The sequence below is a fragment of the Podarcis raffonei genome, chromosome Z (genome assembly GCF_027172205.1).
Source record: "Podarcis raffonei isolate rPodRaf1 chromosome Z, rPodRaf1.pri, whole genome shotgun sequence".
NCBI lineage: Eukaryota > Metazoa > Chordata > Lepidosauria > Squamata > Lacertidae > Podarcis > Podarcis raffonei.
Genome location: NC_070621.1, coordinates 28366557 through 28390287, shown reverse-complemented (window position 1 = coordinate 28390287; position 23731 = coordinate 28366557). Strand labels below are relative to the sequence as shown.

Here is a 23731-nt window from a genome sequence, read left to right as displayed (position 1 = left end):
AAAGTCAGAGGTCATCTACCCCCTCATGTTTCTTCCTCCAATGAGGCAAGCAAGAGGCATAATCATAGTTCAGTGACTCAAAAGCACTAAAGGACGAAGGCATGGAGCTAGGTCAGTAAATGTTTCTGCCTTGAGCAAAGGCATGATACAGAGACAGGCCATAAGAGCAACCTTTGACCCTCGGGCTTGAGGTCCCCCATACCAGATCTAGTCTTTAATTTTGTGCTTCTAATCACCAACATTCAGCATAAGGGTATAAGGAGACAGTGACTTCCATCCCAACCTGTTTCTGTTCTGCTGCAATTCAGCTTTGCTAAAACCTGTGTTATTCTTGCTATCCTCTATGGCTGAAATGAACCTCATTGCATTTCAATGAAAGGGAAAAATTACAAATGCAGAAAATTAAATGGCTCAATTACTTATGTAATATTGTCAGACTAAAAACAACAACACTGAATGATGGTGTATGTTCATAGTATTTCCATTTCTGACCTCAAACATGAGAATTCTGGAAATGTATTGTGGAACTGAGGTCAGAATTCCATTTCTGATCTTGAATATGTAAACTATGGCATCTTCCACACCCACTTCCATTTCTGATGGAATTTGCTTACACCCCCATTTCTGTATCAGTTCTATTGTTATGCTTTTCAGCTTTCATTCCAGAGAGCAATGAAAGCAATTAAATTGCTTTTAATAAAATGAAGCCTGGTGTGGCAATTGCCACAGTGTGAAACCTTTGGCGATTTGCTGTTGTATATCAGTTTTTATGTCTCTCTGCCAAGTGGGCAACTCCAGTTCAATACCTGTATCAAATCTATGTAATACCTGTCTATATTACTGATTAATTCTAGAGCCAAAAAGGAAAGTTAAGAGTGATAACTTTTACGAGCTTAGATTGATGCTTAACTTCTTCAATTATATCACCTGCATTTTTGCCAATATGTAAGTTTATATAGTTGTCAAGGGAGTTCTAATAGAGGGCCAGGTAGAATATTGAACTTCCATAATGAAGAATTATTAGAAGAAGCATGTGGAATTAAGAATTTGCTAATTAGAGATGGCTGCTACAATGTATCTATTATCATCCATTGACAACACAGTTTCCTCATAGTTGTTGACTACAAGTTAGTTTGGTTCAGGGCAGACATTGGTCACATTATTTGACCAAGAAGACAAAACTGAGCAATGCAATAAGAGAGTGATTCTGAAGGAAAAGGGGCAGAAATAAAATGAGGGATCAAGAGAAGTCACAGGATTCCACTCTGAATCATGCAAAAATAGGTAGCTCTTGTTGGTAGAGGAATTAGCTCCTCTCAGTAGGGTGGTAGCCAAGAAGTATGATTAGGTCTTTTAAATGGAGAATTGTGTGCCCTATACATGACATTAAATATTTTTTGGGGGGGAGGGAGGAAACTTATAAAACTAATTCATTGAAATGCACTCATTTAGATTCCATGTACTTGTAGCCCCTGCTCCCAGCATCACTAATGACCTTAGAAGTTACTAGCTTGATTCCATCAGATTAATCCTATCAGAAAGCCAATTAAGACAGCCAGGTATGGCTGCATTGGTTGTCCAAAAATTCTACACTCCTCCCAATAGCAGCCTGTGTGGTGGGGGAGTGTCAGATATAGGGATGTCATAGACTTTCAGTGGGAATTACCGATGTTCGCTTATTCATCCCATATCCAGAACAGAAATAAGATAATAAAGCATAATAATATAATTAATTACATACACTTCTGACACAATAGACAGCTAAGACGAATAACGTAGTTTTTGCCCAAAGCCGAACTGCAGCGGAACAGAAATAACACTGCATGTGATGTACTTGGGGTGGAACAGAGAATGATACCTTCTTCTATCCCTAGTCAAAGAGCTGCCACACCTGAGACAGGTGTTGCTGCAGCTTACCTGGACGGGGCAGGAGTGAGGGCAGAATTTACCAGACTCCAAAATACATATGTAGCCTTCTAATTTAGGTATGAATTCAGAAGCTACAGTAACACTATGCATATAGCATTTTTTAATAGCTTTCCCTCATAATTACCTCAGAGAGGTTATCTCCAGTTCCCCATGCATCTCTTTATTTAAGCCAGTTGTGACAAATCGGGTCCTCCCTTAAAGAGGCCACATATTGCGGTGAGACCTGGAAACTGACACCCTGTGTTGTGGGTGGGTACGATTGGTCAGCCACAACATCCGATTGGTAGGTCCCTCGTAGCTGGGTGTAATCTGGCCAATGGGACACAGTCCAAACGGTTCGAGGGACCTATTTATACCCATGCACGTGACCCAGAGCTTCCTCTTTCAGTGCGTGCATTCGGAACACCCGCCAACCTCTCCCTACTTTTAGAGTGTTGCACTTGCTATGCCGTCGTGTGTCGTCTGTCATTGGGACAGGGGCAAGGCAGGAATTTTCTCCACTTGGCTGATTGGCTGTTGCCATTTGGGTTTCGCCTGCTGCGTAGCAAATTGTCACAATTTGTAAGGTTGCGGATAGGCTCTGGTTCAGGTGATAGGGATGGGAGAAAGCTCTTGCCATCCCTATGTGAAGGGTATTCTGTTAAAGGAATCCAGGGACTCAATGGTTTGGTCAACCCAAGAGGAGGTTATGCCCGTGCCTGAGTCCAGGGGGACATTTGGGTGGCGGAGGTAGCCTGTTCCCGGCTTTCCGCTTATCCAGGTGTTCACCCTTGGCTGACCTATGCTGGAATCCTGGGTCAGCACTACCTGCATGGCAGGGAGCTACTCACTTTCTGTAATCAATAAAGTTGTGGCCTAAATTCTGCCGAAAACCAAAACCAAAATTTGAGTCAAGTGTGAATTTATTTAGGGGGGAGGTTTCTGGGTCTGAACACGCAATGCAGTTTGGCAAATAAGTACGGTAATTATTGCTTATACACAGCATCACTTTTGGGGGCAGCAATTTGACAAGCAATTTAACTGTGAATTGGACAGAAGCAATTTTTAAAAATAATGACCACACTTTGGAAATTCTGTTGCAGAAGAGAATTAAACATTTTGTTAACAAATAGCATAAGGGAAAAAATGTACCCTCCCCCTTTCAATTTAAGGCTTAATGCACTTTTGAAAAACAAAAAAGCAAATGGAAAATATTATTATAGCAAATTGTATGCATGCAGGACCTTTTAATGTTAAGCCTTGGTTGCAAAAGGCAACAAAGATAATTTGATACAAAAGAGTATTTACTTGTCTATTAAATTTCTACCTTGCCTCATCATTTACTTAAGCCTCTAGAATGAGGTTCAATTAAAAATACGCACTTAAACCACAAACAAAAATAAGGCAATAGTAACCCTTTAGATTATTATCTTTTTCAAAAACAAAGCTGTAATCTTACTAACAAATTAGAGGGGTAGCCATGATCCTCTGGGCACCTTCCTACAATCCTATGCATGTCTACCCAGAAGTAGGTACATGTAAAAGGTAAAGGACAACTAGACTATTGGGTGAGGAGCTCATCTCGCTTCAGGCTGAGGGACCTGGTGTTTGTCCACAGACAGCTTTCCGGGTCATGTGGCCAGCATGACTAAATCACTTCTGGCAATAATGGGACAATGTGACGAGTGTCAGTGTGCATGGAAACGCTGTTTACCTTCCCGCCACAGTGGTACCTATTTATCTACTCATGCTTGTATGCTTTTGAACTGCTAGGTTGGCAGGAGTAAGTCACACTTGATGGAGCTTACCCCCAAGTAAGTGTGACTGCTGTCCTAAACACACTTGGGAGCAAGTTTCATTGAACTCAGTGGAGCTTACTTCTGAGTAGTCATAGGACTGCGGTGAAACAGATTTTCTTTCCATACCACAAACTTTCAAGGCTGAGAAGCTTTGAGAACATATCTTCACATGGTGAACTATATAGAGACCTTTTCACATTTTTTCATATGTAGTTTATATCTGTGGTGGCAGCAGAGTGGGGCCATGTTTTTAGCGTTACCTCCACTTTTGCATCTTCTTCCTGCAACAACCACATGTTGAAAATTTTTAATTTGCAAGCAGCTGCTGGTATTTGGGGGGGGAGGGGATCCATGCAACTGAGGCACCCAGTTGCACAGCTGCTGTAATAGCATGCAGCCTCTATACACAGGCAGGTAGATACTTATGTGTTGAAATTTATCTGCAGCCAAACTGGTACAACAATTGAAAATGCCATTCCTCCCCAATTGCCTTCTGAAATAAAAAGTGTCTGGCCAGTTTCCAAACTCTGGAATGTTTAGCTTCCTTGAGAAGAGCTTCCTTTCTCACGCTCAGAAGAAGCCTGCCTTTGATGCTGCACAGAGCTGGGCCAGGCCACCTCCCGAAACCTGCGCTGCACCACTGGTCCCACACAATGTTTGGTCCAAGGCGGTGCTTCTGCTAGTAGCCTACACATGCACGTTCCTCTATTTCCTACCATGTGCTGCATAAAATGTATACAGGAATATAAACACCTTCCCCTTTCTTTGATAAAGTTGCCTCAAGTACTCCTGATGTCTGGATCACTTAAGAAAGGAAGACCTCAGGACATGTCAAAAATTCAACACAAGGATCATTTGTCCAGCTATTGTCCATGTAAAGTTAAAGGTAAAGGTACCCCTGCCCATACGGGCCAGTCGTGTCCGACTCTGGGGTTGCGTGCTCATCTCGCTTAAGAGGCCGGGAGCCAGCGCTGTCCGAAGACACTTCCGGGTCACATGGCCAGCGTGACCATGCGATCGGCAAGTCCTAGGCACTGAGGTTTTTACCCACAGCGCCACCCGTGTACCTATTATTGTCCATGTAGATAACACATAATGTACATTTAGCTATTATTAACAGGCAGTGTCCTTCCTCAGGACCCCACATGCTATGGCCTTAAGCCCCAGGCCACATCTCTCATGGGCCAAGCCCAAAGCCTTATTGAGTGCTAATGCCTGGCTGGAATGTCTTCTTGAATTGGAGTAATGCCTCTTGCTTGTCGGGATAGAGCGATGTGTGTGTGTGTGTATAGAGAACTGGCTTTTGTGTGATAATCATATTCCATTGCCCTGCCTACTTCTTGCCTCCAGCTCTGACCACTACTGGCATGCGGCTTCCACAAGTCTACCCCCAAGAAAATGTGGCTGTCAGCCTAAAAGGCTTCTCCACTTCTGCTGTAACATTTAGGCATTATTATAGTGTAGATCACTCATGTGGAGAAAGTGTTCGGGTAAAGTCTTGTGTATCAGGGGTGCCCCATTAAAAGCTGTATTTTTCATGCATTTATTTATATCCTATCTTTTGGCCATATAAGCCCCTGAACTGGAACCATTATGAAGGGGAATGCCCGGATACTAAACTTGCAACGTTTCTATAAATATTCTGTACAAAGCTAACCACATACAAAGAGCTATGTGTTAATTCAGAACCTGGAAACCAAATTCCTATCAAAGACCCTATCGCTCCTCTCCAGTTTTCTTACCTGTGTCTTGTGTCTCTGTTCCTTCAACGGCATATTCGTGGGGGTACCACACAAAAAAGAAAATAGAACAGAAATTATTAGTGTGGATTAGAAAAGTAAACAAATTTTTAGTAAGTAGCAAAAGGTGCTGATTAATGTTTATTTAGATCAAGTTGTATGCTAACTACCATACAGACCATAGAAGCCATATGACATATATGACATGATGAGACAATATGTGTTTGGGCAGTGGGAGATGGAGGGGAGGAAGTAAAGGATGCTGTTTTATGAGGGTGTAGATTTGGGGTGGGGGGTGAGTCTCAGGCCTGAGGGGCCAAATGTGGTCCTCTGTTTGCTCCTCAAAACTGGCTCCAGATCACATCCTCTTTCCTCACTAGTCCTGCTTCAAAGCCTGAGTGTTTTCATCTGGCTGCAGCATGTCCTGGAATTCGAATAATGCCCCATTCTGGATAGCAGAGAAGGGCTTGTGAATGTTTGTTTTAAAACCAGACTACTATACAAAAGGTAAAATTTACATTTGTTGTTCCACCCAGTTTTGCTTCTGGCCCTGCCCATCACAGGCATGTGGCCCTAAGAAAGGTTGTTGTTTAGTCATTTAGTCATGTCCGACTCTTCATGACCGCATGGACCAGAGCACGCCAGGCACTCCTATCTTCCACTGCCTCCCGCAGTTTGGTCAAACTCATGTTAGTAGCTTCGTGGGAATTATTTTAAAACTTAGGGCATGTCCACACTTCAGGTTGCCCCATTGCTTTCCTCCAGGAAAACCTGATCCTTACCACTGAATCAGAATGAACATAAATTGAGTTTTACATGGACTGACGTTTGCTCTGCTTCTAGTTGCAGGAAAAGCAAAGGGCAGACAAGCCCATATCTGATGCAACATGGTAACATAACATTGTAACACAGGTGCAAGCGTTTGCCTATGGTATAGTCTGGGGTAGCCTTTAGTATAGCTTTTGATGGATGATGATGATGATTGCTAATTCAGGGACTTGGGTCCAATTCTCAGCACGCTTTCCTGAACTATCCTATTATGTTTTCTCGGCAGATAAATTAGAATGCATTATTACAGCAATTGGGCAACTATACTTTGCTAAACTGATTGCTCTCTAATAGTCAGGGATTATAGGGTTATGTTTCCTGAGTGGGAGCTAATGATTCAAACTCCCCCCCCCCCGAATGGGCATTTAACCTACAAGGTAGGATCTGTGGTGGGTGGAAAAGGAGTTTTGAAGTTTGAACTGAGAAAGAACTGATGGTTTGAGTTTGTGGCATCTAAGGTTGGGCTGCAATAGCCTTTTTGGAGCTATTCAGAAATGTAAAATGTGGAAGGAATGAACTATGGGTATTCCATGTGCCTTTTTCTTTTCTTTAAATACAAAGGTAAAGGGACCCCTGACCATTGGGTCCAGTCGTGACTCACTCTGGGGTTGCGGTGCTCATCTCGCGTTATTGACCGAGGGAGCCGGCGTACAGCTTCCGGGTCATGTGGCCAGCATGACTAAGCCACTTCTGGCGAACCAGAGCAGTGCACGGAAACACCATTTACCTTCCCGCTGGAGCGGTACCTATTTATCTACTTGCACTTTGACGTGCTTTTGAACTGCTAGGTTGGCAGGAGCAGGGACCGAGCAACGGCAGCTCACCCCGTCACAGGGATTCGAACCTCCGACCTTCTGATAGGCAAGTCCTAGGATCTGTGGTTTAACCCACAGCACCACCTGCGTCCCTTCCTTTCTTTAAATATATGATTTATTTATTACACTCATTTTACACACATACATTAAGTTCCTGAATGGAACAAAAATTACTATAAGAACATAAGAAGAGCCTGCTGGATCAGGCCAATGGCCCATCTAGCCCAGCATTCTGTTTTCACAGGAGCCAACGAGACGCCTTTGGGAAGCCTGAACAGGAGCAGAGCACTCTCCCTCCTGTGGTTTCAAATACCTGGTGTTCAGAAGTATATTGACTCTGCCAACAGATACATTTACATTGTAAGAGAAAGCTGTGCTAACGTTACATGACAGTCTATCCCCATTTCTTCATTCCCAAGTTATCTTTTAATATATTGCATTACTGGTCTCCAGCTTCCCACTCTTTTCTTTGTAATTTCTATATTTTTAAAACATTATTGTCAGTTTCACAATTTGCCATCTGTTCCTATAAGCTTGCAACGCATTCTCTCTTCCTTGCCTTCTGGCTACTTTTCCATGTTTTTGAGAGCATGATTCTCACTAGTGTTAAATTATGCAGCATTTGAATACTATGATTTCTTGGCGTCGCTGAATTATCCACATTGATCAATGATTCACACTGTTTAAACAGTCGCAAATCATTTATTTCATTTGTGAGTGATATTACTGAATTCCAAAAAAAAAAACAAAAAAAAAAAACTCTGGGCTTCCACCATATATGTATAAAGTCCCTTTTTATTTCTTTGCAAAATGTACATTTACCGTTATCTGTCCCTCCTACCCACCCTACTTTTCTAAGGTGACCCATGTCATTTCCCTTGAAATTCCTGTTTGTTGAGAAATTAGAACCCAACCACTCCCTGTAAGGGAACACACACACACACACACACACACCAAAATACATTCTCATACCTTCCTACGTTATTTCCATTTTATCATCCACTTATGTTTTATTTCTCCATGAGGCTTTTTGAAGTGTTAATATTGAACATTCAAACAAAAAGGCTTCAGCACTTTCAGGGCATGTAGGGAAAGGGGAAGTGCTCAGCGCTACCTGCATACACAGCATGCACACTAAGCAATGTCACCGTCTCATAAATGCGGGAGCTGCTAACATCTAACAGTATGTGTGATCTGAAAAACAGGAGGGGCAAAGCAAACCCCATCTATTCCTTAGTGGCACCCATGAAGCAAATATTGTACATATTACTAGCAGTAGTGGACAGTGTGGTGGGTCAGAGGCACTTACCTGACCTCCTAGCTGGTGAGTTGCTGCCGCTTACTTGGAGGGGGAGAGGCTGTGGAGAGGTCAGTGTGGTGCAAACGCACCAGCAGTCAACCCATTTCATCTGTACCACATCCCCTCCCCCCCAACAACCTCATTCTACCCGGCAGCAACTCACCAGCTAGGTCAGCTATGCACCTCTGCCCATCACACTGTCTGCCGCTGATTGATATTAGTCTAGCACATTTTTTGGAGTGGTGGTGGTGGTTTCTCTATAACTTTGCTTTCCAATATGAATTAATTCTTTTTAAGCACTCCGAAGTTTCCTACCTTAGTTCAAGGATGCTAATAGAGTTTCCTGAAGGAAGGAGCCGCCGAACAAAATTGAAGTCTCCAATGTATATGCTGCCATCAGTACCAGAGGCCAAGGCGACAGGTGCAAAGAGTTTACTGCTGTGAGATGGGCCATTGCAGTTGGCACAGGAAACACTCCTCTGGTGCCCATTGCCCATGACAGTTGAGATTACTGGGGGCTGCTGGGAGATGAATATATTCTCTCCATTTCCTTTATGGACAATACCTGGTTTAAAAACACAAGCATATAATAAGCACATGCCATTGCACATAGTATTTTGTCCAGTTCTGTTCACATTGAACACAATGTAAGCTTTTTATTTGCAGTATATTAATATGATCCTACCTATAAAATTTGTTAAAATAGCTTTCACTGGTAAATATTTCTAAAATGAGACACATGCAAAATCTTGGGAGATCCTAATGATCTTGATGCTCAAAATTCTTTAAACTTTGAATAGCTGTGCTTCACATTTCTCCATCTCATTATAATAACCTTTACAACAACATGAATCATGCCTTCTTAAGAACTGCACCATGATGTAATTAAACAATGTAAGGCCACATATATGTTTATTTTCACCCTTAGATACTACTTCTGAAAAATGTTCTAAAGGTCTCTAGAAGGTACAAGTGGCCCTGAATCAAAAGGATAAGAAACAACCCGCTTATTTTAGTGCTTGTTGAGCTTGATAAATAATGTGAAAAGATACTGTGATGGATTTCAGAAGGAGTGTATTAATTTTGTTTTTTCAAGGATGAGCAATGTGTCCCTCATAGAATAACATCATTCCAAGGAAGAGACCAATCTAGCCTCATCAGTCAACCAGAGAAGCGGCAGCTCTAAGGAGCCTGCTTCCACTCTCCCTGCCAGATTTTTTAAAACTAAGAAATGATTTTTGTAACTAATAGCCAGTGCCAAAGTTTCCTTTCTTCCTTCCCCCCATTCCCTTTCATTCTGTGTTTTTTCTTTCAAATTCTGAGGACAAGGACCATTTTATTATTGGTTGTTCTCTATTGGTCTGGGGAACCTTTTTTGCAGTTAAAGAGAGGGTGCTCAAATATTGAACTGACTGCCTCCTTTCCTATAGAACCTCTTGGGTGCTGAGATTGGTGGAGGGGACCCTCTTGGTACTTCCTCGTCCCTTAGAGCATTTTTGGGGGAAGGGGCAGTGGCAGCCCCCAGAGGTGTGTCTTGCACCTTCATTACACAACTTCCAGAGAATGCTGAAGACACACTTCTGTTTTCTGGCTTTTGACATGTTTATTTTTAAGGACCGACCTGCTTTTTATGATTGTGCTTTAATCTGTTTTTAATATTGTGTTTTATGCTGTTACCCACCCTAGGACATTAGGGTGAAGGGCAGCTTAATAATAATAATAATAATAATAATAATAATAATAATAATAATACCTCCTCATTTTGGCTAACATCTCTAAGAACACTAACCAGAAGCAAGCTAGGAAAGTAAACTCCTCACATGAACAGGTCTTGAGGGAGGAGGAAATGGAGAAGGAAATTTCCCCTGCAAACCCATGATGTCTTAACCCTCCTATATTAGAAACCAAGGGCTCGCCAGGACCTCTTTGAAGGAAATATGAGGTTTGGGGGTCTCTGAGAGTACTCATAAATTGACTGCTCTGATCCATGGGAGATTTGAGAACAAGGAGGATACTACAAATAAATGAAGAGCCTTAACTGAAAATGGTGAGAAGAGCTTCTAAAATTCTTTGTAAAGCACACAGGAGTTCTATAGGATGTTCAACTCCACATTCTGGATGTTGTTTTATCAGTTTATAAATATATATGAAAATAAATGAAAAACAAGACACAAAAACCTCCCCCAGATTTCTCTTGAAGATAACTAGGTGTAGTTCTTAAACTTGAATCCAGAGATTTCAAGAAAGAAAGAAAGGAAGGAAGGAAGGAAGGAAGGAAGGAGCAATATTTTATGAACAACAAGGGACAAGCTTGCTTTATTTCTCTTTGGAATTTTGGGTGCATTTGGAAGAGCAAATTGGCAATGTGCCAGGATTCTTAATGCACACAAACGCCTTCTCCCTTGGCAGTTAAAATCCATTGAAATGACAGGAGCAGTTGGCCTCTGTCTATGGCTAAATATGTAAAGGCAATCCTTCATCTTTCTCCCACAAGTAACAATATATAATTAGGACCCCAGAGACCCTGCTTCTCTTGAAATAATGTCTACGTGCAAATATTTTGTTTATGGCTAACAATAAGAGAAAGGAGCTTTGGTTTAATAGTGTGTCATAAAGACAAGCAAGGTACAATAACCCCCCAAACACCTTTGTGCTTTAAAGCACAAATCAAAATAGTTATTTTTGACATGCTCAAATAATAGTCAATGCTTTCACTAAACAGGTTCCCTAGGATGAAGCCAGAGTTTTACTGTATCTGTAAATTCAAAAAATGACAAATTAGAAAGGATTATACTTGTTCCATTAAGATTCATAGCCTAACCCATCTCAAAGGTCTCAGGCAGGTAATGAAGAGGTGGGTGGGTGCGCATGTGATCCAACACCATCAGAAAATGCAAAAAATCTCATTATATTAAAAATTATAGTTGAAAAATTCCCAGCCCTTGCCACCTTATCTGTGAAATCTGAATTCCAGCTCAAAAAGTAGGCTTTCCAGTGCTTTTTTCTGGAGGGACGCAGGGGTACGCATACCCCTAAACATTTTGTGAATCTTTGTACTTTTGTCCATTTACTGTATTTATTTTCCCCAATCTGAACTATAAAATGGTGATTTTCTTGAGTCAAAATGAGAGTATCCTTAAACTTTTTTTTTATAGAAAAAAACACTGATACCTCCCATTTCTAAAGGACTCAGCTAACTCTTTCCATGAATAAAATTTGGGCCGGCCCTATCATTGGGAAGGGCAAGGTGTTTGTCTCAGGCAGTTGAGTGTGGGTGCCACGATATGGCAACAAAGTGTTATTTATTTTACTATTATTGCAGTTTTACTGACAGGAAAGGGGTCAAGGTACTTGGGAAATTTTCTGCCTCAGGTGCCAAAATAAGTTTTGCAGGCCATGGTTATTATTTTGCTCAACTGCACGGGAAGGGGCGCCACCTGCTGATCCATCTCAGGCAGCAAAATGTCTGGTGTCTGCCTTGGAGATAATAGTCCAGTTCAGGCAATCATTACAGTTTTCTTTCTGAAGCTGTGAATCCAGGGTAGTTGGTGCTCACTGAGACTGGTAGGGTAGAAGGCAAGAAGCCCAACAGTAATAAAATTATCTTGATGGGGGATTTGAATGGAGTTGCATCTACCTTGATGGACAGAACTCAGAGATCAAAGGTTACGAACTCTGGCAGACTACCGAAGACTTTCTTTGATCTAACTGAAAAATTTTATCTATCAGATATATGGAGAATTAGAAACCCAATGGAAAGAGACTTCACTTTTTTTCAGATGCAAACCAAGTATTTTCACATATAGACTCTATATGGATATCCAGAGACTTGGTTCCTAAAGTGGCAAAAACGGAAATTTGCCCTAAAACCTGCTAGGATCATAATGCAGTTTCTATGGACTTGAAAATGTTTGTTCAGGGTTCCTTCAGATGGCGAATGAATGACGATTTGTTGAGAAATTCATCAATTGTAAATAAGGCCCAAAAAACCCTAAAGGATTGTTTTGAACTTAATATGACTCAAGGAATGGAAATAAGGGTGATTTGGGAGGCCAGCAAAGCGGTAATGAAAGGGTTTCTGATACAACAAAACGCAATTAGGAGAAAGTCACAGAATGAGACAAAAGACAAAATTATGGAACAACTGAAAGACAAAGAGAAGAAGCTTAGAGGAAACCCAAAGAATTTGCAGATCCAAAAAGAAATTAAAGCCTTACAGGTTCAATATTCACAGTTAGTAAATCAAGAAACTGAATGGAAGATAAGAAGGATGAGACAAAGTCCGCGACCAGAAGGAGGAGGAACATCACAAAGAATGGAAGAAATTTAATGATTATTTAGTTAAATTTGTTAAGCTAAAATAACTGGAAATAGCGTCCAGATACTTAAAGGGCTTAGGGTTGTATCTATGTTAACTGATAAAATAATATGTTTAATACAAGAAGGAGAAGATTTAAAGATGTTAATGTTTAATTTAAAGGGTATTAAAAGTGGGATTTGGAAAACCGTTATAAGTATATGCAATGAAATTCAACTAAGGGGAAACGAGGAAGTCGTTTTACAAAGTAAATAACTGTTATTTTCAATAAGGTTATGATTTATGTTTGTTATGTTTTGTTTGTTTTATGTTTTTGTTTGTCATTGATATTGTAAAAACTAATAAAATCTTTGCAAAAAAAAGAAGAAAAAAAGAAGCCCAACAGTAGCTGAAGCCTGAGTCAGGGCAGGGTGGCACTTCCTGTTTCACCTCAAGTGGTGAAATAGGATGTGTTGCCCCTAGAAAGCAGACTGAGGTAGGTGCAGCAGTGCATCTTTCATAATAATGGCCCAGCCTCCACTGACGTGAATGCGTGCTCCTCCTCTAGTTCCTCCTCTCCCCACTCCTGCCACATGCTGACTTCACTGTTGAGACCCTGGCTAGTATTATCAGGATCCCCCATTACGTATAAACCAGGGAACTTAATTGACCAGCACAGCAACCCAGAATGTGATCTATGAGACAAGACAAATGTATCACAGAAGCTCCATTTTTGTATTTTACAATGGAAGGGGATTAAGCAGCTGATTTTAGTCAGAACAGCAGGACTAGGGAAGGGTGGTGTTTAACCTTGAACCTTTCCCTCCCTATTTAGTTCCCCCAATCAAAATCCCACTCCCCCAACCCTGAAGCTGATATTAGCCCTGCTAGGGAACCAAATACAGGGACAATAAAAGTAACATGTATTTTTCTCCCCAGCAGGGATAATAGGAGATTTACATTCTGAAAACAGTGCTGGGGAAAAGGTTTAAACATCCTGTCTCCCAGCACTGCTGCTTCAATCAAATATTGGTGCCCACCACGCAGCGGCTTTCTGCTAAAAATAGATGTTTTGGGAGATCTGATCTTCTCTGTCTTGGTAGTTTGGTATTAAAGCCCTGTCTGGACAATGCTTTGCACAGAAAACCCTTAGATCCACTAGATTATCCTTAAAATGGTATTAATTCTTTTATCATGCCCACCAAAAGGGAGAATTTTGAACCTCTGCAGCCAGATCACGTTGAATTTCTTAGCTGAAAAGCTGCTTTTTGATCTGAGACTTAGCCCGAGTTGGGCACACAGAACATCACAGAAAATCCACATTGTTGCGTGAGGGTATTCATTTTACTTCTCAGCCCAAATTTAAGCTTTTACAAACTTGCTCCAACAATAGGGATGCGAGGAGCCTTCCTGTAATATATTGACAGATATGCTAGCCTTGCCAGAACACTTAACAGAAAAGTTAGCTATGTGATTATTGGAATGGTAAGATTTTCTGATTCACTAGCTTCTCACAGTTCTTTAAAAGGTTTCTTCAACTATTATCTTATGACTTTGCAAAACTGTATTTTTGTCCTTGCATTTGGCCAATAAATTGTGATCTACTTCTAACCGTGATTTCCTACCTACGGTCTGCAAGCTGCCTTGAGTCCCCTCCCCCCCCCCCAGTCGTGAATATAAATACACAACCAACTTACTAATTCACTTGTCTTGTAGAATTTGTATTCTGACCTAGATGGATTTTTTAATTAAAAAATATATACAAATGCTTCTTGTAATAAGCAGATAACAACAGCTATTATAGATGCACACCAACCACAAGATTCACTTCAGATCTCAAATCTGTGCTTTGGAAAGCAGTCTGCCTCTGTCTGAGGTGTTTCACAGGCTGCTCAATTCAGTTCAGGGTCTGTTTAACCTACTTCATTTCCCTTTCCATCCACTATATGTAAGTATTTTAAGTGGCCTTATACCAGCTTTGGCTGGTAGCTCAACAGGATAGGGATAGCCTAGCTTCAGTTGTACATGCTTGGGTAACCTCCAGGTCCAACTACTACAATTTAATTTACGTTGGACTGAGTTTGAAGATGATTCAGAAGCTACAGCTAGTATAGAATGCAGCTGATAGATTGTTAATTCACTCCGAGGAGTGAGTATAGACCACTGATTCTGGCCTGATTTGTTTCTCGGCATGATTCAAAGTGCTGGTTTTGACTTTTAAAAAACCTTTTGTGGCTCAGACCCTGGTTCTGAGACCCTGGGCTTCTCATTCAGGGTCCTTCTTTGAGTGCAACCTTCAAGACAGGTCCAGAGGATGGTGATGAGAGAACAGGTCTTCCTTGTAGCAGCCTCGTGCTTGTGGATTGTTCTTCCCAAGGAGGCCTGCCTGGCACCAACTCTGTCATCGTTTTTGCACTGGGCAAAAATGTTTTTGCTTTCCCCAGAATTGGGCAGAATCAATAATATGATTGCACTGTGAAGTCTGTTTTTAACATGTTTATGTAGCTGCATTTTTTATTTGGCTGTATATTACTTGGAAACTTATTTTTATCAGGAAAAGATACATAAATTCAATAAACCTAGCTGAACCCACCCAACGCTTGCACATGAGAATCAACAGAATTTAAATTTGATTTTAGTAAAAAGTGGTTTGCATGTGTGTGGACAGAGATGCATTAATAAATGAATGATAATCATCATAGGGAATGTTGGGAAAGGATTTATGGGATCATAACTGCCAGGAATATGCAGCTAAGAAGCTGAGAGAACTGTGTTTGGATAGGGATGGAGGGAAAGGCTTGTGTCCCTGTTATAGTATTTCTGATGCTATTATTATTATAATCATTGCAGTGCAGAATGACATTTCTTACCATCTTGCCCTAGCAAATGCATCCCAGCAGAACAAATTATCTAGTGTAATTAATAGCTGCAAACTTTTGAAAAAGTTCATGAATGAAAAGTCACTCAAATCTGCATGTCTTTCAATTCCCCACACGTCACATTGTGGCGTGAACCGCAGATTTTTTTTTTGTTTTTTTAAAGGTTGAACACTCACCATATATATATATATATATATTCAGTGGCTCAAACTGATGAGAACCTGCTCTTGAGAGTTTAGCTGAGATCAAGTGGTACATTATTTTTTGACCTTTCAGCTAATGAAGTTTGAGAGTACACGTTTTGCTTCATCCTCCTGGTGCTCAGATTATTGGAGGAAGGTGAGGAGAAGTCCCTTAATAAAATCCACTAGCCTTATCTCCTGACAATTCTGAATCTCAAGCATGGCTCCCCTGTAGCCTATAAAATCAGTAGAGGGGGGTAGGAATGGGTGATGTTGCAAGAAAATAGGGAAAATCCCCTCCTTAATTACCTCTGTAATTAAAATGATGCTTTATTTGGAACAATTTATGACCATAGTAGATGCACATATTCTATTATCCTATAAAGGTCTTCCTCACTTCATCTGCTGTGACCTTGGAATAGTTGCTTACAGAAACATTCCATTCTGGCTCAGCAAACTGCTAGTCACTTCCAGCAATGAGACATTCAGATAAATAGGGCTACTCTGTTGGTATTCCACATGTTACCTAGTTGTACTGCGTATTAGAAGGACGGTGAGAGCCTTAACAGTATCCAGAAGAACACAAGAATGTTAAGAACAGTCCAACAGTGCAACCCTCTGTATCAGGAAGAAGTGGTGTGCACTCCTTTGCTGGAGGTATTTAATCAGAGTCTGGATGGCCATCTATCAGTGATGCAGTAGTCAATGCCTGAACTAAATAGCATCTATTATGCAAAGGGCTGGAAAAGTTGGTTCCCTTCCAACTCTATACATCTATGATTCTGCTGGTGAGCTGGAAAACCAAAGAAGGATTCAGCAGACATTTCTGACCAGACATAATACCCTCTGAAATTAGGAATGCTATTACCATTAGTAATTTTCTATTTTGAAGGGAGGGGAGGTGGAATAACCTTTCCATGCTGCTTAATTCATAGCCAACTGACTTACCACTTTGTGTATTCAAAATGTGGTGTTTGTCCAAGGACCAGCCTCCAAGATTTGAAGCATCCAACTCAAATCCTTGCAGCGTTACAGTCCTTTTCTCCCACAGAATCAGATTTGGACAAGTTTCATACTCATAACCCACTGACACTGAAAAGAGAAAAAGAACAATACATTATAGACTGGTTTTCTTCCCATTTTCCATGGTAATTGTTAAGATTAAATCATCAGTAATTAATCCTGCGCTGTTTAAGGGATGGGGCACCTGTGGCCCTCCAGATGTTGTTGGCCTACAATTCCCATCATTCCCATTGTCTTGGAGCTGCTATTTTAATTTCCCATAATGTCGCAGAGCGAGGCTATGTTGGAAGCTGAATGGTGAAATGGCAGCTTCCAAAGCAGTCCCCTGGAGCTACCTGGGACTACTGCCACCTGATGCTACCACAAGGCAAGACAAAGGAGTCCCACTCATTCAGCAGGGGTTCCATCAAAATGCATTTTGCCAACCACCCCTGTCCCCACCCCCAAACCTGGACCAAGCCTGCCGGTGGGGACTGCTGCACTTCAGACAACAGGATGTTCCCATGTCACCAACAACCAGTCTTGCATTTGGATTACTAGCTGAACAGGGCCTTTTCCTGCCATCTACTTTTCCATGTGCAAGGGTTTATTTATTTTTTATGTAGAGAATTCCGTTATACAAAGCCTTGGCTGGCTTGGAACCATATTACTTAAGGGATTGCCCCATCCCACACATGCACATTCAGTCACTCTGATCTGTGGAACTTGTACTTTTACAAGTGCCACGCAATGTTCATCCTGCCTTTGAAAGTCATTCCTTTAATATGGTGTTACCTGTGCTCTGGAACTACTTGCCTATTGACATTACGCTGGCACCTTCACTATATTGTTTTAGCTGCCTACATAAACTTTTCTGTTTCAGCAGCCCTATTCAGACACATTATATAATTACATTTATTTTAAATGAGCTATTGGTTTTATCTTTGCTTTTGCTTATGGTTTTATGTATTCAATTGCTTTTTGTATTTTTGTCAATATAATTTTTGATATATAACTGAATCTCTATACTGTGTGGCGATTCTTTTTTTTCTAAGCATTTTGGAACTTAAAAAAATAAAAATACATACATACATACATACATACACATGCCCCCCTGACCTACAGTTGAAAGCAGTGCAGTCCAGATACTGGAGAGTTCCATCTCATCTGCTATTTGTAAAAAACAGGACCTTAGGAGGGTCTTGATGACATGATTACCTGGACTAGAGGCCTTTTGGCACCTCCAATCTTCAAAAATATAAGCAATGGTGACCCTTCCTTCTGTTTGAGAATGCCTGGCTGCAGCAGGAATGGAGGATAAGAGACTGACACTGAGACAAAGTTCAAGCACAGGTTTATTCTGCTGTTGACAGTGAACTAAAAGCAACAGCCATGAACCAGGCAGTCCTATTACACCTGTTAGCTTCCTTTTCCTTAGGTGATACTCACACTATACATTTAAAGAGCTATGATAGCAACTTAGACATCAATGGCTCTTCCTCCAAAGCATTCTGGGAGCTGTAGTTCGTTAAGGTTGCTGACTGTTATTAGGAAAGTCCCTATTCCACTTGCAGAGGGTAGTCTAAGAATTTGTGTGATGGTGGCCTGTGTCTCATTGCTGCCCTTGTAGAACTGAGCAAAACAAAACTAGAATGGATTGTCCGCTCATTGTCTGCTCTGGGTAACAGCCACCACTTCTGTTCTCCACAATGGAGCAACTCCCTCCTATCCCTCCCTCAAAGCAATCCCGAAATCTTAATCAAAGGTCGCCATGGGTGGGCAACTGCAATGCACCTGCTAAGAGGAGTCCCCTTGACCCTGCTCCTCTTCATATTGCAGCCTGCTTGTTCATCCACCTCTCACTCTGGCTCATGCCATGGTGGTGGTGGAGGAGAAGGAGCAGCTGATGCCACCACTGCCTGCTTGCTGATGGGCTCTCTGCCTAGCAGGCATAAGTAGGCGGTAGCAATATGTGGTAGAGGAGGAGGAGCAGATGTACAAATATTATGCATATACTGTACAAAAAAATTAGATCAGTTGACTTTTCTATAAGTACGTTTATGCACAACATAAATTAGAAAACGACAGGCATGTGATTCAGGTTCAGTTGGGGTAACATTTATGCTGTGGTTCTTGAGCATAATATACAGTAATGTGCACATACAGTTGAGCGCTAATGGGAATAGGGAGGCAGACTGAGGATGGGGAATATTTTCTAGCCTATAGGCCACACTCACTTCCAGGGGCACATGCCAGCGGTGGGTGGGGACAGAGGCAAAAGCTACAACAAACATTAATTGTACAATAGGGTAGTTTCTACACACATTCACCCACTCCTCTCCTCCATCCAAATAAGCAAGAGGAAATAATCAGAGGTCAAGGTTATATTCTAGGCAGGAAAAAAACTTTCCAGGAAGATGTCACCGTGGGGTATGTGGTCTGGAGACAGTTCCAAGGGTCAGACAGACAGGCCTGAAGGACCTGAGGTAATTCATCCTTGAGGTAGACCGACAGAGGGAAGGGGCTCTGGGATGGGTGTGTGTGTCTTGATCAAGCACCCTTCAAAATCTACAGTCAGTAGTGAACTTTCATCTCCATGGGTCATGCCCACCCACCAATGAAATACAGTGGTACCTCGGTTCTCAAACACAATCCGTTCCAGAAGACCATTCAACTTCCAAGGCGTTTGAAAACCGAGACACAAAGGGCTGGCTGCAAGTTCAATGGAGAAAATGGAAAAACATGCAACGGAAGCCATTTGACTTCTGAGGTACATTCGAAAATGGAAGTATTTACTTCTGGGTTTTTGGCATTCGGCTTCTGAGATGCTCGAAAACCGAGGTACCACTGTATAGGCTTTTCTGTAGACAAAGAACAGAATTCTAAATACCATTGCTATAAATTATATCCAGGTTTTCTAGAAGTACATCAGCAAATATGTATCAACAGCAAAGGTGCAGTGGGGGAAAGCATATATTATGCTTATATTATTATTATTATTATTATTATTATTATTATTATTATTATTTATATACCACCCTATACTTGGAGGTCTCAGGGCGGTTCACAGAATAAAATCAAAATATAAAACCACAAAATAAAAACAGCAACCCAATAACACCCCCTATATAAACAGCACAAGCAGTTTGTTTTACATCCACTGCACTTAAAAAAGCTTAATAAGCATATCTCGTGTGTGACTATTTCTTAATGACCAGGAAAATCGAGGCTGCGGTAGTTAGCAGCTAATACAATGGCATCAGTATTTATAACATCCTTAGGAAGCAATGGGAAAATCCACTCCACCTTACGGGGGGGGGGGTAACTCTTCTGAAAACCTCATCAGTGAATAGGAGCAACAGAAACCACAAAACTTGTCTTAGTAACAGAAAGTCGCTTTCGGCTTGCCAGAATTCTTTCCTATGCCATTATCATGAAGAAATGCAGAGTAAATTGCTGCTGCTGGAGCCGAAATAATCGCAGATCCCAAGACTACCACTGCGTATCTGCTGTTAATGTGGCACCTGCAGAGATTCAGGAGCACATGTGCAAGGAAGAACACATTCCTGAAAACTAAAGGACATAATTGCTCTCTGCTCCTGGAGGGAACCACTCAGGTTGCAAATAAGCACTCTGCTTCTTTCAGGGGCATGTACGTGAAAGCTATAACTCATGAGATGGTGAAAAAGAAAAGAAAAATTGTATTGCATATCTAGGAAGGAATAAAAATGCTGAAATCAACTAGATTTATGAAAGATGAGAAAATGCCTTAATGGGTCAGTCTCCTCCTCCTCCTCCTCCTCCTCCTCCTCCTCCTCCTCCTCCTCCTCCTCCTTCTTCTTCCTATTATTACTATTATTAACCTGCTCTTTGCCCTAAGGTCTCAGGGTGGATTACAACTCTAAAACAAAATACTAAAAACAGCGTAAAACTATCACCAAAATTAAGGTGGGTTTGAAAAATATACAACTCAAGTGTCAAAAGTCAGGGTAAAATGGTGCATCTTCAGCATTCACCAAAGGTGATATAAGGTGCCAAACACACCTTTGGTGAGTGCCACAACTTAGGAGCCACCAAAGAGAAAGTTCCCTCACCCAGACCAGCCCCCATAAGCTTCTGAGGATGATATAGCAACCGAGAGATCCCCCTCCGCTGATCTTAGCACCTGAGAGAGTCTGTATGGGAAGTTTTCAGGTACTTGAATATTGCATTTCTGCATAATGCCTTTTGGGCTATATTAAATGTTAGAAATTATGCTAATAGTTGACTCTGAGGCTTGCCTCTGAAAATGGTTGCTGGGAAGCAACTGGAGGAAAGGGCTATTGCCCCCATGCCCTTTTTGTGGGTTTCCCATAAGCATCTGGCCACTGTGGGGAAAAGGACACTGGACCAGACAAGTATTTTGTCTGATGTTGCAGCAAGGCTCATTTCATTTCTTTTTAATGAAAGATGGTCTCCCTTGTAGATTATACCTATGCCACTAAAATTATTTTAGATATACTTGCTTTTAAAACAGGTATTTCTTATTTCACCTGTACTTTATCAATAATTAGATCACAGACACCACTTGAGACAGCAGGCTTGGAAAAGAATTGGCAAGTGTTGCAGCTGTTTTAAAACAGGGGTTATACGAGATCTAAAAGAAACTCCAGGCAGAAATCTGGTAGCTGCTGCATTTTGGACCAATTAAGGTTTCTGGGTCGTGTTCAAGGGCAGCACCACATAGTGTACATTGCAATAATCAATGAAAGCAGTGGCTTTCCAGGGTCTTAAACAGAAATCTGGAAGAAAACAAAATGAAAAACAGAAATCTTTTTAACTAGATATGCCAATGATAAAATCTGGGTCTTTTTGCATGCCAAACAGGTGCTGTATGCCACTGAGCTTGGCTCCCCCCCCCCCATTGATTTCTATCAGCCCTGAAATTGTCACAGCAGAGTGCTGTTTCCTAGGGACAATGTTCTTGTGACACTGCTCTGAGAGATGGCAGAAGGGTATGCCTGGTCTGAGCCCAGATGCTCACCCTGCTGTCCCTCCAGTGATTCATCAGTGCTGCAAAAATGCTGCTTCCACGGGCAGCACTGTCACAACTGCTGTCTGTTGGGCATAGGAATGGATGCACAGGCTCACTCCATCATACCTGGGGCAAGCAGACCTCTTGTTTCATTTATTTCAGGGAGCCACTATCCCCTCTGCCCTCTCACCTTGCTCTCTCTAATCCATCACTTTGAAAGAATATATCTTGCTGGAAGGCACACAAAAAAAAGATGTCAAGATTTCTCCATTGCACTTGAGTGGGGGGGGGGGATGTTTTGTATGAAATTTGCTATTTCAATCTGCTCCAATGCCACTTGCTATTATATTGGCATCATGGTATAATTATTGCACACAACTCATCAGTTTTACTGGAACTTAATGATGAATCTTTCTTTGAATAATAAAAAAGAGAATGATTAAGTATGATGAGGTGTCAATTATGGGGGTAGGGAAGATAATACCCTGGACTTTTTCAGAAGTGCTGTGAAAGGCAGATGGGTATACGATGGATATCCTATAGAACCTGACTTTTTGTCATGAAGCAGGGATTGTTATTGTTATTATTTATTAAATTTTTATACTGTCCTTCATCCGAAGATCACAGGGCAGTTTGCAACATCGAAGCACAAAAATCTGCACCATAATAAGAAACAAAAACAATACCTTGCAAACTCATGATGCTTTTGGGAAACAAATACGCCTGACAAATATATGAATGAGGTACTTTAAAGAAAAGGTTAGAAAATGTACACAAATTTTACCATGCCACACACATACATGACAGTCATCAAATGGAAGATGCTCAAATCTACTTTCCAAAATAAATGATGGTACCAGATTGAACCTTAGCAGGGTAAGAACTCTAAATATGTCGTACGGTGGAGAATATTTTTCAGCCCAAGAGCCACATTTTATTTATTTATAAAAATATGTACAGTGGTACCTCGGGTTACATACGCTTCAGGTTACATACGCTTCAGGTTACAGACTCCGCTAACCCAGAAATAGTACCTCGGGTTAAGAACTTTGCTTCAGGATGCGAACAGAAATCGTGCAGCGGCGGCGCAGTGGCAGCAGGAGGCCCCATTAGCTAAAGTGGTGCTTCAGGTTAAGAACAGTTTCAGGTTCAGAACAGACCTCCAGAACGAATTAAGTTCTTAACCCGAGGTACCACTGTACTATATACCACTGTACAATAAAGATATATCACAGCACTTTACAACAATATAAAAAACATAAAATCAAACAATAAAATAATAAAGACTTTAAAACATGTTGAAAGTAAAAAGAAATTAAAAAGCATCAGTAAACTACTACTATGTCGGGTGTACTCTTTATTGCCTGACAGAATAGAAAAGTTTTCAGAAGGCATTTATAAGTTGGCACAGAAGGTGCCTGCTAAATCTCCACTGGCAGGGTGTTCCACAGGACTAGGCCCTTGGCACTAAAGGCTTAAGTTATTGACATTCCCTTCTGGGCAACTTTCTGAGGGCCACATGACAGTGGTGGTTAGAGCCAGAGACAAAAAGTGTGGGGCAACTGATGTAATGTTTACTCATTCTTGCTCCTCTCTAGTCTCCATCCAGGCACTAGTATTGTACAAGGAATGCAAACTTTGCCAATGTACAATAGGTTGCTTTCTACTCACCTGTTCAACACACCCCTCTCTATCCTCTGTTCAGTCAAGCAAGAGGCCTTGTCAGACCTCGAGAACACATCCCAACCAGACAAAACCACACAGCGTGTGAAACAGGGTCAGCAGGGTGTGCAGTTTGGGAAGAATTCCAAGGGCCAGAAAGAAAGGCAAGAAGGGCCAAAGGCAAGGAGGGCATGAGGTTCCACATCCCTGCTCTAAAGCAAGAGGGGATGGTCACTCAAGCCAGGACAGGATGAGGAATGACTCCTCTTGGCAGGAATTAAGATAGAATGGTGAAGTACAGGGCTT

General features: G+C 41.4%; 1 protein-coding gene across 8 annotated transcripts in view; it reads right to left on the bottom strand.

Annotated features, from left to right (window-relative positions):
* TENM1 (teneurin transmembrane protein 1) overlaps positions 1–23731 on the bottom strand; it is a 408277-nt gene that overhangs the window by 90974 nt on the left and 293572 nt on the right. For all 8 annotated transcript variants that reach the window (XM_053373197.1, XM_053373202.1, XM_053373199.1 and 5 more), the window contains 3 exons: positions 16696–16839; positions 8705–8954; positions 5450–5470 (listed from right to left, as the gene is read on the bottom strand). In XM_053373197.1, coding sequence (XP_053229172.1) covers positions 5450–5470; positions 8705–8954; positions 16696–16839 — 415 coding nt within the window. The remainder of the gene's footprint in view (positions 1–5449; positions 5471–8704; positions 8955–16695; positions 16840–23731) is intronic.